The sequence below is a fragment of the Scophthalmus maximus genome, chromosome 17, assembly GCF_022379125.1.
Source record: "Scophthalmus maximus strain ysfricsl-2021 chromosome 17, ASM2237912v1, whole genome shotgun sequence".
Taxonomy (NCBI): Eukaryota; Metazoa; Chordata; class Actinopteri; order Pleuronectiformes; family Scophthalmidae; genus Scophthalmus; species Scophthalmus maximus.
The window spans coordinates 17,704,131-17,720,616 of NC_061531.1; the positions used below are offsets into that span (position 1 = coordinate 17,704,131).

At 52.2% G+C, this 16,486-nt stretch overlaps 1 protein-coding gene across 9 annotated transcripts in view; it reads left to right on the forward strand.

The window, feature by feature from the left end:
• arhgap23a (Rho GTPase activating protein 23a) overlaps window positions 1-16,486 on the forward strand; it is a 66,052-nt gene that overhangs the window by 38,495 nt on the left and 11,071 nt on the right. For 4 of the 9 annotated variants that reach the window (XM_047328040.1, XM_047328038.1, XM_047328039.1 and 1 more), the window contains exons 2-12: window positions 1,603-1,806; window positions 4,371-4,395; window positions 4,744-4,839; window positions 6,166-6,244; window positions 6,832-6,892; window positions 8,474-10,094; window positions 14,455-14,610; window positions 15,548-15,659; window positions 15,771-15,810; window positions 15,901-16,038; window positions 16,144-16,452. In XM_047328040.1, the coding sequence (XP_047183996.1) occupies window positions 1,603-1,806; window positions 4,371-4,395; window positions 4,744-4,839; window positions 6,166-6,244; window positions 6,832-6,892; window positions 8,474-10,094; window positions 14,455-14,610; window positions 15,548-15,659; window positions 15,771-15,810; window positions 15,901-16,038; window positions 16,144-16,452 (2,841 nt within the window). Of the gene's footprint in view, window positions 1-1,602; window positions 1,807-4,370; window positions 4,396-4,743; window positions 4,840-6,165; window positions 6,245-6,831; window positions 6,893-7,702; window positions 7,994-8,473; window positions 10,095-14,454; window positions 14,611-15,547; window positions 15,660-15,770; window positions 15,811-15,900; window positions 16,039-16,143; window positions 16,453-16,486 lie in introns of those variants that run through there. The other 5 variants (XM_047328035.1, XM_047328034.1, XM_047328036.1 and 2 more) reach the window with 5 other exon arrangements.

The following is a 16,486-nucleotide window of genomic DNA, read 5'->3' on the forward strand; positions in this document are numbered from 1 at the left end:
GCGGAGAGCGGGCTGTATTTATAGGATGCGTCGGGTTATTCCGCTCCACGCCACCACACAACTTCCTGCCTCCAGTCCGCCACTTCCTCTTGTTGTGTACGAGCCCGCCAGGTCAAGTGTGTGTGTGTGTGTGTGTGCGTGTGTGTGTGTGTTTGTGTTTAGAAGGAAGTGAAACTTCTAGTCCAATAACATGAAACACACATTCTCACCATTTGAAGACGACACAGAAGAAGAGTCTGGTCTGTCAGACGTTGTCAGATAAGTGATTCACGTCAACACTTGTCTCGTGAATCCAACCTGCTTCGTTTTCAGTCGTAAACCCTGCAGCGATCGCTGGTTATGGTTTCGTCTTGTTTAATACGCGGGCGGAGAAGAATTCCATTCAAAGTGTCGTGCGCGTCACCGCGAGCTGTTGGTTAGTGTGGATTCAGGATGTTTGAATGGGTTTTTTTGACAGATTAAATCAAAATGGAAGATGAAGTGAAAAGAGTGTCTGATGTTAGCATGAGCCCAACACTTACAGGACAAAGTCATCTATAGCTTTGATTGCTATTAATGCTGAGGCTCTTTATGAATCATCAGTTTGAGATCTACCGGTCGGGTTGTGACGGTCCAGGCCGAAGACGCTCAGTGATTGATGGACTGTGTTGAGATGAAACGTGGTTTTTATTATAGTGTGAGCTGTCGCCCTTATTTATGATCTGCTCCTTTAAATTCAGAGGACGGACTTCTTGTGTAGCACGAGATAGACCAAAGCCCAGCGGACGTGAAGAATCCCTCTCCTCCTCGTCCTCCTCCTCGTCCTCCTCGTCCTCCTCCTCCTCCTCGTCCTCCTCCTCCTCGTCCTCCTCTTCCTCCTCGTCCTCCTCCTCCTCCTCGCTCACGCCTGTTTGGTCAGGTGATTGTGTTTGACTGACAGATGTGGGCTGTCGCCCGGCGGCACGGGGGTGAGAGTTCTCGCGTGTGTCTGTCGGCCGCGCTGGCCGAGGGCTTGTTTACCCGGCAGCGGGGATGAGACATTTAGATAGCGGGTGGAAATTGGCCTTCCCCCCTCTGGACCTTCTCTGATAAGACCACGGTCGGCGTGGTCAGAACTGGGCCAGTCTCTGAACTGGGCCCCCCCTGTCTCTCTAGAAGGGCCCCCCCTCCCACCCCTCAGGTGTGTTTATGGACTTTTGTTCTGAGGCAGGGTTCATGAGGAAGCTCCTAATGTACGCAGCATGTTCGCTTGGTGCTTCTCCGTGAGTTACATCCGAAGAACTTCAATATCCTTTCAATGTTGGCGGGGAAATACAGAAGATTCTGAATAAGATATGACGAAAACCTGGTGTTAGGTTATGAGTTTCTGCATAATTTATAGCTGAGAACACACACAGACACACACTTTTTTATCTGCTTCTGTAACTGTGCACATATATGTTCACATTTCTGTAGATTTGGTCCCGTTACTGTCATTGGAATGTGTTTCCTCTGGCTGTGTCCTACTGTCTCTTTGAAGGAGCAACTTTCACAACCGCGCATCGCCTTTTCTCCCTCATCCCATCTTAATCCATCTGAATCCACCTGAATCTCACCGAGTCTCTCCTCCGTCTGTGTCCGCAGGCGAAGGGGCGGAGGGATGGTCTCTCCTCGGCCGGCGACAACCCTCGGCCGCCGATGGCGACCCGGCCGGGAAGGGAGGGGGTCGGCGTGGGCTGGAAGGGCCCCCGGACGCTGGTCCTCCACAAGAACTCCCAGGGTTTCGGCTTCACGCTGCGCCACTTCATCGTGTACCCGCCGGAGTCGGCCCTGCACACCAACCTCAAGGTGAGAGACCCATTTAACTACGTTTAATACGTACCGGCGTCTTTTGGAGTCGGGCGTCAACTTCCAAACTTAAGCTGTCAAATAAAGGAGCAAAAGGAATCAAGCTCTTTACTCGTGAGAAGAATTTGGAGGAATGTAAAACACCTCCATACCCCGACTAATTCTTTCCTCACTTGACTTTTTTTCTTCTTTGGGGTGAATTCAAGATCGTTTTTTCCGAGGTTGTGGAACGAGCTCGTGGTTATTTGGCTCTGTGAGGTGTTCCGGGGGGGGGGGGGGGGGGGGGCAGGCGGCTCCAGATGTGATATTTAGGGACACGGAGGCCGGGACCGGGTCGAGCCGGCTCAAACAAAGCCGCCTATTATTATTCTTATTCCAGCAGCCCACCGTCCTGCAGCTGCAGATGCAGGAACACAGATTGAAAGAGATCTGTTGTCTTTAGCCCCTGGTACCACTCGCTGGCAGCCAAGGCCGTACCAGGCCGGGCCCGGGCCCCCGGACAATAGGCCCACTGCTCGGCCCCTTTCGGTTCTGTCCTCGTCTCCTCTTCCCTTCGAGGGCTCACGTGGGGTGTGTGTTTCTCGGGGACAATCGGAGCCACAGAGCGGCCCGTTCTTATCTGAAGAGCCCCCGCGTGGAAAGTCTCCACAATTACCCTCATAGCGTCCAATTATCGGAGGCCTACGGGGCGCATGACCCAATTGGGAACTCGTTACATGAGTGTCCCGCGAGTCTCCGAGGGTCTTCAAGTTTATAATCTGAAACAGAGACTGTGCGGGAACAGAGTCGTCCTCTGTTTTTCAAAAACCACTTGGATAAGAGGAGTTTAAAAAAAAAAAAAAAGTGAATTTCCTATGGATTCATTTTCACTTTGTGGCATTTATTCTCTTTGGCTTCTCTTTGATATTCTGAATAAATGTAAATGTAGGGATGAAGGATAAAGAAGGAAGAGATATGATTCACATACCTGCAGAAGACAGGAGGCACTTGATCAGTAATTTCTCACAACTGTCATTGATAAACCTCTGATCGCTAAAAGATATCGCTCAGTTTTCAATATTTGAAATATTATTACTTCTAAGTCTGTGTCGAAAGGCGTTTGAATTATGTTATGATTATTTTTCAACATAAGCCCAAATACAGTAAATGAATATGTCCGAGTGTTTCCTTTCTCCGCTCTCCTCAAAGAAAAACATTTTATTGACTTATTTCTCTCGCTCCCTCTCTGCCGCTCAAATATCCGATGAATGCCAAAAATGTAGATATTGTTTTTCCGTGGTTACAGTTAGTTGTGTCAGCAGACTGACAGATTCTCTGATTTCAGCTTCTGAAATGTGAATATTTCCCGGTTTCTTCGCTCCTCTGAGACAATAGACTGTGTCAGGACAAAACAAAACAAATATTTGGGGGTTTTGGGAAACAGCATCGACATTTTATGGACCAAACAACCAAGTCGATCCATCGAGAAAATAACCGTCAGTTGCAGCCCCAGTGGAAACGTGTAGGTTTGTCCGTGCGCGGCTCCTTCAGCGGACGCACAGTGTTTGACCGCTCCTCCTCCTCCGTCCTGGATGTGGTCAGACGGAGGAGGAGGAGGGCCAGGTCGGCTGGTTCGAGTGTCCCCCAGCTCGGAGCTCTATTCCGAGGTGGGCCGCCATCCTTTCTCTGCCCCTAAACCCTCCACCATTGTCTGCAGAGCCTGGAATGAGCCCACTCAGCGCCGCATAAAGCCGGGCAGCAGTCAGCCCACCGTGCCCCTAACCCCAAACTGTCCACTCAGCTTAGTATGCCCGTGTGTGTGTGTGTGTGTGCGTGTGTGTGTGTGTGTGTGCGTGTGTGTGTGTGTGTGTGCGTGTGTGTGTGTGTGTGTGTGTGTGTGTGTGTGTGGGGGGGGGTGATCAGACAGGCTGCATCTGTACAACCTCACCACCACCGAGTGTTTGCCTCAGTGTTTGACACATGACGTCATGAGCGCCTGCACGCGGTCGGACCCGAGAGTCCGTCTCTGCTTCAGCGCAGCAGTGCGACATTAAACACTCTGGGTGCGTGTGACGGAAGGTTCGTCTCCGGGTGTCAGAGAAGAAGTCACTGACATTAGTCCAAAGACGTTCACGGGGAATCTCCTGCCGTGGATGATGGAGACGAGCTCATCAAACTCACACGTCGACCTGGGGACCTGAGTAGCGGATGATTTTATTAATTGCAAAAAGGAAGCAAGCGTTGTTTATTTATCTCGGACCTTTGGGCAATATGTGAACCCTGATTCAGAATTAGGAAACATTTCTGCCTCTGGAAGCATTAATAAACTTTGTTGAGGTTCCTATTCTTGGTCTTTCTCGGGCCTTTGTCTTCAAATCGCCATAAATATCATCATTAGTTCCTTTTCCACGTTATCTCGAGGGCAAAAATAAAAACTCTTCTTTACCTCTCATCTCTTTCTAATCACAACAGTTTCCCCCTCACTGTCACTGTCTCCCCTTTAAAAAAAGTTTGGTGTTTAATTTATGAATTTGACATTATGATTTCAGCACTAACTCTGTCTGTTTCCTGTGTGTCGTTTTCAGGACGAGGAGAATGGTAACGGAAAGGGTAAGTGTCCTCCGTCTCTCTCCTCTTATTTTGTCATCTGGCAGCAAAGTACCATAGTACTAACTATGATGTAATGAGCTGGCAGCCGCTGTCACCTCTGCTCTGCAGCCTTTCTACTCCCTCTACTGGACGTTATGCAGCGCTGCAGCTCGAGTCACTTAACACACTCACACACAGAAACAATACGTTTTATTTCATTTCCATATTCCCCAGGACCGGCAACGTCCTGCACACACAAGTTCTCAAACTTATATTTTTCAACACCGGGAGAAAACCAAAATCCTTATTTCAATTCAGCAGGTTAAATCCCCGATCTTCGCCTTTCTTCTTCGTCTTGTTGTCGCGTAGGGTACCAGCAGAAAGGCCGACTGGAGCCCATGGACACCATCTTTGTGAAGAACGTGCGGGAGAAAGGTCCGGCCCACCAGGCGGGCCTGTGCACAGGTAAAAGGCAGCGTACGATCACATTAACATGCCGATTTGCATTGGAAATCTGTGGGCGAGTGCCCTCCGGTCATGTGACGCTGCAGACGCGCCGCGTTATGAACGACTCAGAGGATTTTGTTTTTCTCAACGTGTCTGTTGGTCGTATAATGCGGATACCAGTAGGACAACTTAAATTCACGGGTGCATGTGAATGCGACGGAGCTGCCGAAGTCGCTTCGCTGCTTTAATTGAGCTGCAGTTCGCTCCTCCCCTCCCCTGCAGCTCAGACAAACCCAACCGGTACGGACTGACTGACTGAGCGCGGAGTTAAATGTGAAGCTGTCACGTCCAGAAAGTCACACAGCAGCATGAACATATGCAAACACACACACACACACACACACACACACACACTCACACACACTCGGAGCACGTCGTATGAGTTTCAGCATGCGAGAAGTCACCACGGATGCACCGAGACGTTTGAACATGTGGTCATGTAACGTCACGTTTCTGAAGCTGCGCTTCAAAAAGGCTCAGCTGTGTCGTTGTTGTTGTCCTCGAGGGCACAACTTCACCGGAGTGATTATCATGGGGACAAATTAATGACGACTGAAGATACTTTAAGAGACGATGTTTTAATGTGATAGGTATGGTCATTTCTTTTAGATGGAGCTCACTAATCATTTGCTGAATGCTTTTTAAAATAAAAGATATTCCCTCTAATACATTAGGTCAGGGCTGCAACTAAGGATTATTTTCATCATCGATTAATCTGTCGATCAATTTCAAGTTGTTTGGTTCATAGCATGTCGATCGTGTTTCTCAAACCCCGACATGATGTTTTGTTTTGTCCACACGCCAGAGATATTCAGTTCACTGTCACAGAGGAGCAGAGCAACCAGAACATATTCACATTTAAGAAGCTGAAATCAGAGAATATTGACTTTTTGTTTTCATTAAAACTACCTGAAGCGATTAATCGATTATCAGAATAGTTGATCTAGTAGTCGATTCCTAACTGAGTAATCGATTAACTGTCGCAGCTCAAGAGACAATAAATCAATAAATCGAAATGAGTAATAATACAAACACAACTATTAAATTGGAATTTGCTCCAGCTACGGTCGTGTTTGTTTCTTTGTTGCGTTGAATTTTGACGTGCAAATAAAGAATAGCGGTCAAATGCTCCTGTTTTGATTTCTGTCCTTTTCCTCTCGCTGCGTCCGTGCACGAGCCCCGTCCTCCCAGAGGCGGGAGAGGTCCCGGGGGGCCGGGGGCTTGCTGTCGCTACGGCCGCTCTCTGTGCACCCGCTCACCATTATGTGCTCTGTGCCCCCGCAGGGGATCGGCTGGTGAAAGTGAACGGCGAGAGTGTTCTCGGGAAGACGTACTCGCAGGTGATCGCCCTCATCCAGAACAGGTAAGACCTCTGCCCTGCCTGTCGGCGCTGTGAGGCCTCTCGGCGCGTCGTCGCCGTCGCTGAACCGTCTTGTTTGCTTTTCCCTCTAACAAGAGGTGACATACACCCTGTTACGAGTGTCAGGTATACCTGCTTTTAAAAAGAAAGAGTAGCCCCGAGCGTTGTACTCTTGACACATTCGTGCTCTACGTGATCCCAGAGCCAGATACCGCAGGGACTCGTACGCCGGACCAGAAGCGCTTGATCTGCCGACTTGGTTTGACCTTTTCCAGAGCGTCTTTCTGTGAAATGCTTGGGTTAGAGTCTGAATTATATTATTCTTCCTGGTTTAAGCCAGTTGCCACCGGATATATGACTTATCGTCTCCTGATATCTCGCCTCAGATATCTTGAGTATCTGCCGGGGCCAGTTCCAATCCGGTACCAGTTTGACCCTCAGTAAATCAGTCGGATGATTAACTGTCATGAATTAAAGTCTCTCACGCTGCTGCCTAAGAATTCAAATGGTGTATGTGTGTGTGTGTGTGTGTGTGTCTTTTTCATCTCCCTCTCTTGTTTTGTCTTTATTCCCCCCCGTCCTCCCGTCAGCGAGAGTGTGCTGGAGCTCTCCATCATGCCAAAAGATGAAGATGTGCTTCAGTTGGTAAGTGTGAGTATGGGTTATTAATTTTTCTCCCACGCACCTTCATGCTCAAAACAACACGCACGTATCCCACACACACACACACACGCACGCACACACACACACGCCATGTGTCGTCCGTCCGCTTGTTTTTAGGACACCTCAGTCACCGTGTGTGTGTGTGTGTGTGTGTGTGTGTGTGTGTGTGTGTGTGTGTGTGTGTGTCTGTGTGTGTGCGCGTGTGCGTGTGTCACCGTCAAAGAATGCGGAGATTCTGATAGGACGGCTGCGGAGTGACTCAGACGACGGCTCTCCGCTCTGTGTTTGGATCACAACCACGCATCCGCCCGGCGTCCAACTGTTGGAGCTTACGTTTTTAGAGAAGAAGAAGAAAAAAAAGAAAAAAACCCACTGCTTGGCTCTCTGCGTCCGCTCGCACACACCCATGTTACCGCTCGGCACATTTTTCGCGCTCCACAGGTCGCTCCATGCTCCCTCACATGACCAGACATGCATCGCGTTTCCCTCGCCCCTCCCACCAACCTGGAGCAGCACGTCAACACGCTTGAAAAAAAAACAGCAAATCACCCCATTCAGGTGATGCAGAAACATCAGTGTTCTTGCTGTAGGAGCCTTACAATGCCCCCCCCCCCGTATGCTGCCATGCTTTAACATTATAAACCCACTCTTCTGTCCTTCCCCTCCGCCGCCGCGGCTGTATCTGCTGCATTCCTGGCATGACATCACCAGAGCTGCGCCTCCTACCACACTCCCACAGGGTGGAGTGAGGCCGAGGCTGAGAGAGAGAGAGGGAGGGAGGGAGGGAGGGAGGGAGTTTGAAAGGATCCGACAGAGGAGAAAACAAGACGACCGACCGATCTGGTGGAAGAACTTTCAAACAAGGAACAAAAAGAAGCAGAGGATCAAATTTTGCCTGAGAGAGGGATTGTGTGACATTTTGAAAATTCTGAAAAAGGGGACGGCAGGTCGTAGCAGCCGGAGATCCGCGCCAGGAGCGTCGGCGAGGATACGTCTCCTGTCTCCCGTCCGTCTGTGGGGACCACGAGCCGAACGCGCGGGCCGAGAAGAGCTTTTTTGTTGGGACTCGAGGCGGAGCGGCCTAGATAAGTTAGTTAAACCTTGAAGAGCTTTCCAAGCCGTCTGTGGGCCCATTGTGCTGCGAGTGTTACGAATTTGATAAGCTTGTCATTTTGAAGCGGCGCAACGCATGTTTCGTTGTGGACGTGTGTCCTGCAGCCGGTGGCCGTGCAGGGACTGTCGTGGCGCTTCTGCTCGAGGCGGTTCATGCATCCCCCCCCCCCCCGGAGCCAGTCAGCCTGTGTTGTCGCGTTTGTGTCGGGAGCTGGAGGCCTCGGGGACAAACTGCGGCCGAGAGACGGTTTCCCTCTGGAGACGGGAGTTGTGTAATGTTTGCGATGCACGGGAGCTGTCTCCCAAGAGTCGGGGTTAACGTCTGTGTTGTCAGACGTCTTTGCAGCAACAGCACATTCAAAGTTCCAAGTTGCCGCACTCACCTCTTTTTTTTTTCCCACTGTAGTGTTTTTCTTCCGGTCGTTTTAATGTGCCATGTGTTCTTCTTTTCCCAAGGCGTACTCCCAGGATGCCTACCTGACGGGCAACGAACCCTACTCGGGGGGAGCCGACTACCTCCCGCCGCCACCTTCCCTCTGTTACCCCCCCGTCGGAGCGCCTCCATCCGCACCCATGGGCCAGAACCAGCTGGACAACTGGAGTCACTGGCCCGGCTCCTCCAGCCCCTCTTCACCCCTGGACAACCACTCCGCCGTGGGCAGCCCCGCCAGCTGGCAGGAGGGGCGGGCGGCAGAGCCGGGCGGCGTGGGTCACAGCAGCCCGGCGCACCGCACGGAGGAGATCCAGTACGGTATGACCGGCAAGCAGCCGCAGGGCCAGACCAGGGGCCGCTCCTACTCCTCCTCCTCCTCGTCGGGAGGCCCCTTGTCCAGCCCGCTGCAGGTCCACTACCCCAGCCAGCACGCCGTCAGCCCCCCGCCGGCCCCGCCGCGGAAGTCCAGCTCGGCCTGGACCAGTCCTCCCCCGCCCCAGCTCGGCCACGGCCGCGGCGACCGCTGCCAGCAGGCGCTCTCCGACTGGTACTACAACCAGCAGCCCGAGCACTCGGGTCGCTGCATGCAGACGCGCCACCGCAGCTACTCTCAGGACCGACTCAGTGATTCGCGGAGGCGGCAGCAGCGGACGGGCGGCTGGCCACACAGCGCCTCCCAGGACACGCTGCTGCTGTTGCAGCAGTCAGGGCCGGGACCCCACGGAGAGCCCTGCTGGTCGTACGGAGACTGGGAGGGGGGCCCGGGCAGGGGCCACCAGGCCCCCGACTACACTCGAACTCGCTCCGAGAACCTTCTGGCCCAGTACGACCGACACGGCCGCTCGTTAGAGACGCTGGACCGAGCGGCGGCCGGTCTGGTGTCGCCTCGGTTTGAGAGGCCCTCGTGGCTCCAGCGGGCCCCCCAGCCGCCCCCCAGGACAGACATCTACCCACGACAGGGGAGCCATTTCGGCGCCACGTCCCGACACACGCCGTCACATTCGAAACACCACCCGCAGCAACACTCCCAGGCCCACCACTCGAAGCCCCCGGCCCAGCAGGCTGCCCCCCAGGCCAGACGGCTCCCCGCCGGGCAGAGCATGGACGACCAGCCGGTGGGCTACCTGAGTTACAGCCCATCTTTCAACCGCAAGACGGGCCGCATCATGCAGCAGGCCCACTCCTTCAGGGACCCCTCGTACTCTGGCCCTCACATGAACTGGAACCCAACGCCTAAAACCCCCAGCCCCCCGGAGGGCACCACGGCAGCCGCCGTCGCCTCCGCCGCGGCGTCGCCCCTCGCCTCCGCCACCCCCGAGTCCCAGGACAGAGCGTACAGGCCGACGAACCACGAGAGGGAACGAGCGTCGGTGGAGGGGCAGACGGAGGTGGCGCTGCCGCAGACCCAGGAAGTGGTGCTGAGGCAGAAGCCTCCCACCGGCCGGCGGAACGCCCACGGCATGCGTCACCCCCACTACGCGCTGCCCATGGACGGGCTAGAACCCTCTTTGTTTTCCTCTGACCCCCAGGACTCGGCCCCCGCCGCGTCCGGCTCCGCGGGCGACGTGGCCCCGCGCAAGCCAAACGGAAACCTCGCCCCGCTCTCCATCGAGGACGACTCCCTGGCCTCCATCCCCTTCATCGGTAAGTCCTCTCGCCACTTCCCCACTCGAACCCCCCCTCAGTGAAAACTCGTGACTGACCTTTGGAGTTGGTCGTCAGTATGGAATTCTCTATTTTTTGAGTGTTTATCTAATTTTAGCCAGAGGAAACGCAAAGTCTGCACTTCAGACTAAATGTCCAGTTATTGGGGGGAAATGTGTGTGTTGCTTTAATTCCCTTCTTGTCTGTCTATTCTGGCTCCAGGCTTTTCTTAGATGTAGTTTCCATTCTCTCATTGAGATTCTGCTGGTGCGCGCGCACGCGTGTGTGTGTGGTAATACTGGGGTTTGCCAGTCTTACCGACACTATTAGTAGTTTTGATTGAATCATTATCTGATGGGAGTTCACTAATCCTGCTACCTGCCCCCTTGTCTGTGAGGTCACCACCTCAGTGTGCTGGAGTCAGGTGGAGTCTGACTTCCCGAGTGTGTGTTTGTGTGTGTGTGTGTGTGTGTGTGTGTTTGTGTGTGTGTGTGTGTTTGTGTGTGTGTGTGTGTGTATGTGTGTTGTGTGTGTGTGTGTGTGTGTATGTGTGTTGTGTGTGTGTGTGTGGTGTGTGTGTGTGTGTGTGTGTGGTGTGTGTGTGTGTGTGTCTGTCTTTGTCTATGTCTTTGTTTGCATTTGTCTGCAAGTGTTTTTCTTCTAGTTTAGTTTTTTCACCATTTGAAAGAAAAGCTGAATGAGGTACAGATATAAGAGCATCACAAAAAGAAGTAGTTTAATTTTTTTTTTTTTAATTGACAGGAAGTTACTGTATATGATTCATAGAATTAATAGTACTTTTCGTACTCGCCTGACAAGCCCTGCAGATTTGTATGCTTCTTTACTGTCTGGTCAATTTGAAACGTTGCCTGTGAAACAAATCCGAGGGAAGAAAAAACGTGCACTGATGAATTCTGCAAATATTTGAATCCACACTATTTGCATAAAAGTTGGATTAAGCGAATCGTGAAGACGTAATGGGAAAGCTTGCCTCTCGACGCAGCCTCTGGGTTTACAGGATCTACTGTACAGGTCGTGTGTGTCAGTTGTTTGCATTCGTATGTACAGTTACATATTTTTGGTGACCGTTAGGGGGCGGGAACTGTGATCGTGTCCCAAATTGTGAGGGGCTCCACGGGCTTCGGGACGGGCCTGTGTGTCTTCACGTGGGACGACAGTCAAACAACAGTCAGCCTGTCAGACGAGCAGAGCGAGTCCTTCACGCCAGGGGCAAACGAGCGCTGCAGAATAGATTGAAATCAGCTGACTTGGGACGCTCCTGACCCCCCGACTCGGAGCGACCGTTCGACGCTTGAGCCAAAGCCACAAAGTCGTTTAAAAGAGAGCGAGAGAGAGAATCCGGCGGAATCGGCAAAACCGGGAGGCATCTCTCTCTCCGCTCAGTCTGTCTGTCGGAACACGTCCTGGTCTCGTCCCTTCAGCTGAATCAAATGCGAGCGTGCAGTCAGTCAGTCAGCCAGTCGGAGCTGCAGGCCGCGACACGTTCCACGGCCGTCAAACTGAAACTGGGCTAGTTTCTCCCCACAGACAAGATCTAGCTTTTCCTCCCCGTCTGTTCCCTCCACGTCTTCGCTCTTTGACAGACGCGCTGATACGATCTGGGGCCTCCTCTAGGAACGTGCCATTCTAAATAGGCTGTTTGAAAGTAACGAGCACGAAAAAGGGCGCGTTGTGTCCGAAGGCAAACATGTCGTCTTTTTCTCGACGTCCTGCGTGGAGACAACATTCAAAACACTCGGATGGAGCATTTGACCTTGCTCGTACGACGTGAATGAAGCTGTAAGCGGCACGCCGGCAGCTCTGTATTTTTTCGCTCTGCGCCCACTTAAGAAGTCTTTCAACATGAATCTTCGCTGTAAATCACCAGGAGGTTCTTGTGGCGGGTCCCTGCGGGGGGGAACAGTAGGGGCCCGTACACTCCGCAGCTCCCGCCCTCAATGCCACTATTGTGCTGCTTCTGGAAGATGAAGGGGTTCGAGTGTGTGTGTGTGTGTGTGTGTGTGTGTGTGTGTGTGTGTGTGTGTGTGTGTGTGTGTGTGTGTGTGTGTGTGTGCGTGTGCGTGTGTGTGTCTTTACCAGCCGGACCCTGAACGCGACGGGTCAGGACCAAGAGCCTCTGTTCTGGCTTCTGTCCTGCTCCAAATGGGCCTCTTGTCCCCCTGCGGTGTGACTTACAGGCATCAGCAGTCTTTTAGTTTTTTTGTCTTTTTTCTTCCCCATTGGCGATCTGCCTCTCAGCCTCATTCTTTCTCTTCTTTTTTTCTTCTATATTTCCTGTCTCTGTTTTGCATCATCATCAAATCTTTTCAGACCAAAATGAGTCTCAAGCACTGATTACAGAAAATTAAGTTCCAAAGGTTCTTAATCTATTCATCCTCAAGTCATTTTTATAAGCTAAAAACTTCTTTTTTTTAATTGACTCGTTCCAGCTACTCCATTATGTGGATTTGCTCTTTTTTTCCTCTCACATGATAATTGAATATGTTTGGGATTTGAAGTCAAACAGTCGTCGCCGAAATTTTGATAATTGACAGAATATACAACAATAGGCGTTATTTTCTATTACAGTCTCACTTGTTTATCTCATGGTTCAGGCAAAGTTCTTTTCCTTCTGTGCTGCATTTGGGTTCTGCAGGAAAAAAACATGTTCATATTCTGAAATTAGTTGTGGTTCTGGCACCATCAGCGCCAACTCCCAAAAATATCAGTCTTGAGTAAGGACAGTAATTACCAAACTTATTTTTTGGATTTCCGTTTGATTTGGTCCTTTTGTAGAACATTTGCTCTCTCCTCTTTCTCTCCCCCTTTCCTCTCAACGCAGAGCTTTCGTATATGAAGTATTTGGACCCGGGACGTTCAGAGTCACAGTCCGGTGCAGACGGCACGTTGCTCCCCTCTGCTGGTCCGTCGCCTCCTCGTGGCTCTGAGCTCACTCCCCTGGCTGCCTGTTAATGACGGCCTTTGTTAAACCCACAGCCCGACTATTTCTGGGGCTGCGCCGTAAACAGGCAGATTCCTCGTCCCAGATTGGATTCGGGACTATGTTTTTTCCGCCTCGTGCCGGGGCACTCACAGTGCGAGGAATAAGAGCGGCGAGGGCGGGAGATGGACGGGAGGGGACGGAGAGACAGAAAGAAAGAGAGGATGGGGGGAACGATGGGGGATGTGAAGGAGGCTAGATCCGTAATGTTAGATTAGTTTATTGTAGAAGATGCAAAAAAAAAAAAAAAAAATAGAAACAGCAGCAAGGTTTTTCTGAAAAGACCATGTGGTGGTCTGTGATTGGGCGGAGTCCCTCTGGCCTGCAGAGCTGTCTTGAGGCTCTGCTGCCCCCTGGAGTCGCCACGTGGAACAAACCTCGCTGCAGCATTTCAGTCCTGAAAATGTCACTTAGTCCAAATCCTCTCCGTCAGTAAGGAAGTACAAGTGTGTGTGTGTGTGTGTGTGTGTGTGTGTGTGTGCGCGTGTGTGTGCGTGTGTGTGTGTGTGTGCGGGCGTGTGTTGTGCTTTCATATCCTTCAAACTGTTAAAGACTTGTAATCCTTGTGTGAAGTATACAAAGTGTATTAAGCCCTCGTGAGTCAAACACACATTTCCCCGTGTACCTACATTTATTCACCGACAGTCCTCCATTCGCTGCTTGTCCGATTGTGACAGTGTCTCTTGCATGTATCAGATGACATTAGGTATTTTACTTTAGATTCCGTAAAGAACTGAAACCCGGAACCAGTACATCTCTCGTCACACAAACACACACCCACATCTGCTAAGCGACTGAACTTCTCTTCCTATGGCAGCAGGAGACACAGGTAACACGCATTGTGTTTCAGCTACTTTCCTATTTTCCGCATGACCTTTTCGACTGTTAAGTGTCAGGTTGCCGTTGTATCGGTTCTTTTCCTGTCGCAGCGGCGCAGGTTTGAGCCTCTTCTGTCGATTCGCAAGTGACCAGCCACACGTCTGTGTTTGTGTGTGTGTGGTCCACGCCTCGCGCCGGTGGGTGTGATTGTTGCATTTGAAGGGACGAAATTCAGATGTAAGGTACAAGAAGCGGATATTGTCACAATGCATTCCTTTGTTCAGTATCTCAGTATATCTTTTCCCTATAAAAAAGAACAACCTCTCCTCGTCTCACCGTCTCCTGGTCTCACCCCTGCCGTCTTCCTTTCCCCTCTTCTTCCCCTTCTGACCCTTTTTTCTCACTTTTCTAACAACTAACCCAAATCCTGTTTCTTCTTTTCTCCTTCCTCTCCTCTCCTCTCCTCCCTCCCGTCTTCCTCTCCGTCCTCGCCTCCCGCGGCCTCCTTCCGCACCTTCCTTCCCCTCCACCCTCCCACAGATGAGCCGACCAGCCCCGGCGCCGACTTGCGCGCCCGCCACGTGCCGGCGTCCTCCGTGGTGTCCAGCGGCATGAGTTCGGCGCCCGCCGTTGTCACCAGCCCCGCCTCCCCCACCTTCACCTTCCCCCTCACTAGGCTCTTCTCACACGACTGCAGTGAGTTCCCTCCCCTCCCCCCCCCCCCCCCCCCCCCCCCCCCCCCCCCCCCCCCCCCCCCCCCCCCCCCGCTGCATGCAGCAGAAAAGTATGTACTGTATGTATATACATAAGTATGTATATCTGCTAATGTGCAGTAGATTGTCCGTCCTGTGCATGAGATTGTAAAAACCTCCTGGGCCGAACGTGATCTCGGTCCGTGGGCTGAGATCATCGTGACCTCACGATGTTTATAAAGTGCTAAAGAATTCACAGCGGTCGTCGCGAGGGTCTTCTCGCTTTCGTCGCTGCTATAATTTTACATTTTACGTCTCGTTTATTTCAAGGCAAATTTCAACCTACTTCTGATACAAATGAAATGGTCTGAAAGACTTTTCCACACTTTGCCCTAAATTCGCTGTTTTCCCTTCTGGATCAAATTCTTCAAACAAGCAGATTTTAATTGGAAACAGGTTGAAATAATCTCATTGAACTTCAAAACGCAAGCGTTTGCAGGATTTGTAGAATCGCATGTTTATTACGAAAATGTTCGTCCAAAATTGTGTTTGTGGTTCCTCTGTTTGTCTCGCTGTGCATGAAGCCCCCCGGAAAAAGACTCGTAGATGAATGTTGACTCCCAGGTTTCTGGGACTTGCATGGTCCCTGGATCGGTCGGTGTCCACAGAGGTTGTACCTGCATGTCAGTGGTGAGGGCCTGACCCACCGCTCCAGTTCACCCCCCCCACCCCCCCCCACACACCCTCCACCCTCATCCCTCACTCACCTCCTCCTCCTCCTGCTGCTTCCTCCCTCGCTCGCCCCCGTCTCCTAATCCAACACCGTCCACCGTGGTGATTGGCATTACATCAACATTCTGTCTTTCTCTCTGTCTCTTTTTTCTTCTCCTTTCTCTTCTCTCTCTTCTCTCTCTCCGTTCACTCATCCTCTCACCGAGCAGGCAGTATTAAATCCAGTCGCCGTTCCTCCTATCTTCTAGCCATCACCACCGAGCGCTCCAAGTCGTGCGACGAGGGACTCAACTCGTTCCGAGAGGAGGGCCGGGTCTTCTCGTGAGTACCTTGAGACTTTGCTCCTCGTCGGGTAACGAAGCAAAACCTTTTTAAGTTACACGTTCCGGGCCCGACTATTCCTGATATGGTTGTTGTTGCTGTTCTCCGCAGGAGGCTGCCAAAGAGAGTGAAGAGCTTCTTCACCGACGGGGTGAGTTCTTCATTATCCAATTCTTCTGGCGTTTCATCGGCGAAAACCCGTCCTTCCCTTTCGCTGACATTTCAGCCCTGTGCGTTTCAGTCGCTGGACAACATCGGCACGGCAGAGGAGGTCCGGTCGAAGCGCCACTCCACCTCGGAGCTGGGGAACATCGCTTACAGCGACGTGCGGACGGAAGGATGGCTGCACTTCAAACAGATCCTCACGGAGAAGGGCAAGGTGAGCCGGCCCGAGCCCGACGACGACGACGAGGAGCGACAGCCGCGATGAATGACAAACTGGCGAGCGCTCACGACGACCTCTTGTTGTTTTATCCCCCCGCAGAAGGTCGGCAGCGGCATGCGTCCGTGGAAGCGCGTCTTTTCGGTGCTCCGCTCGCACTCGCTGTTCCTCTACAAGGACAAGAGGGAGGCGGTGCTCCGCGGCGCCACGGTCGGCGGCTCGGCGGAGGACGAGCAGCCGATCAGCATCCGCGGCTGCCTGGTGGACATCGCGTACAGCGAGACCAAGCGGAAGCACGCGCTGCGGCTGACCACGCAGGACTTCTGCGAGTACCTGCTGCAGGCGGAGGACCGGGAGGACATGCTGGACTGGATCAAGGTCATCAGGGAGAACAGCAAGACGGACAGCGAGGTCGGAGTTCGCGCCTTGCGCCCGCCGCACTGGA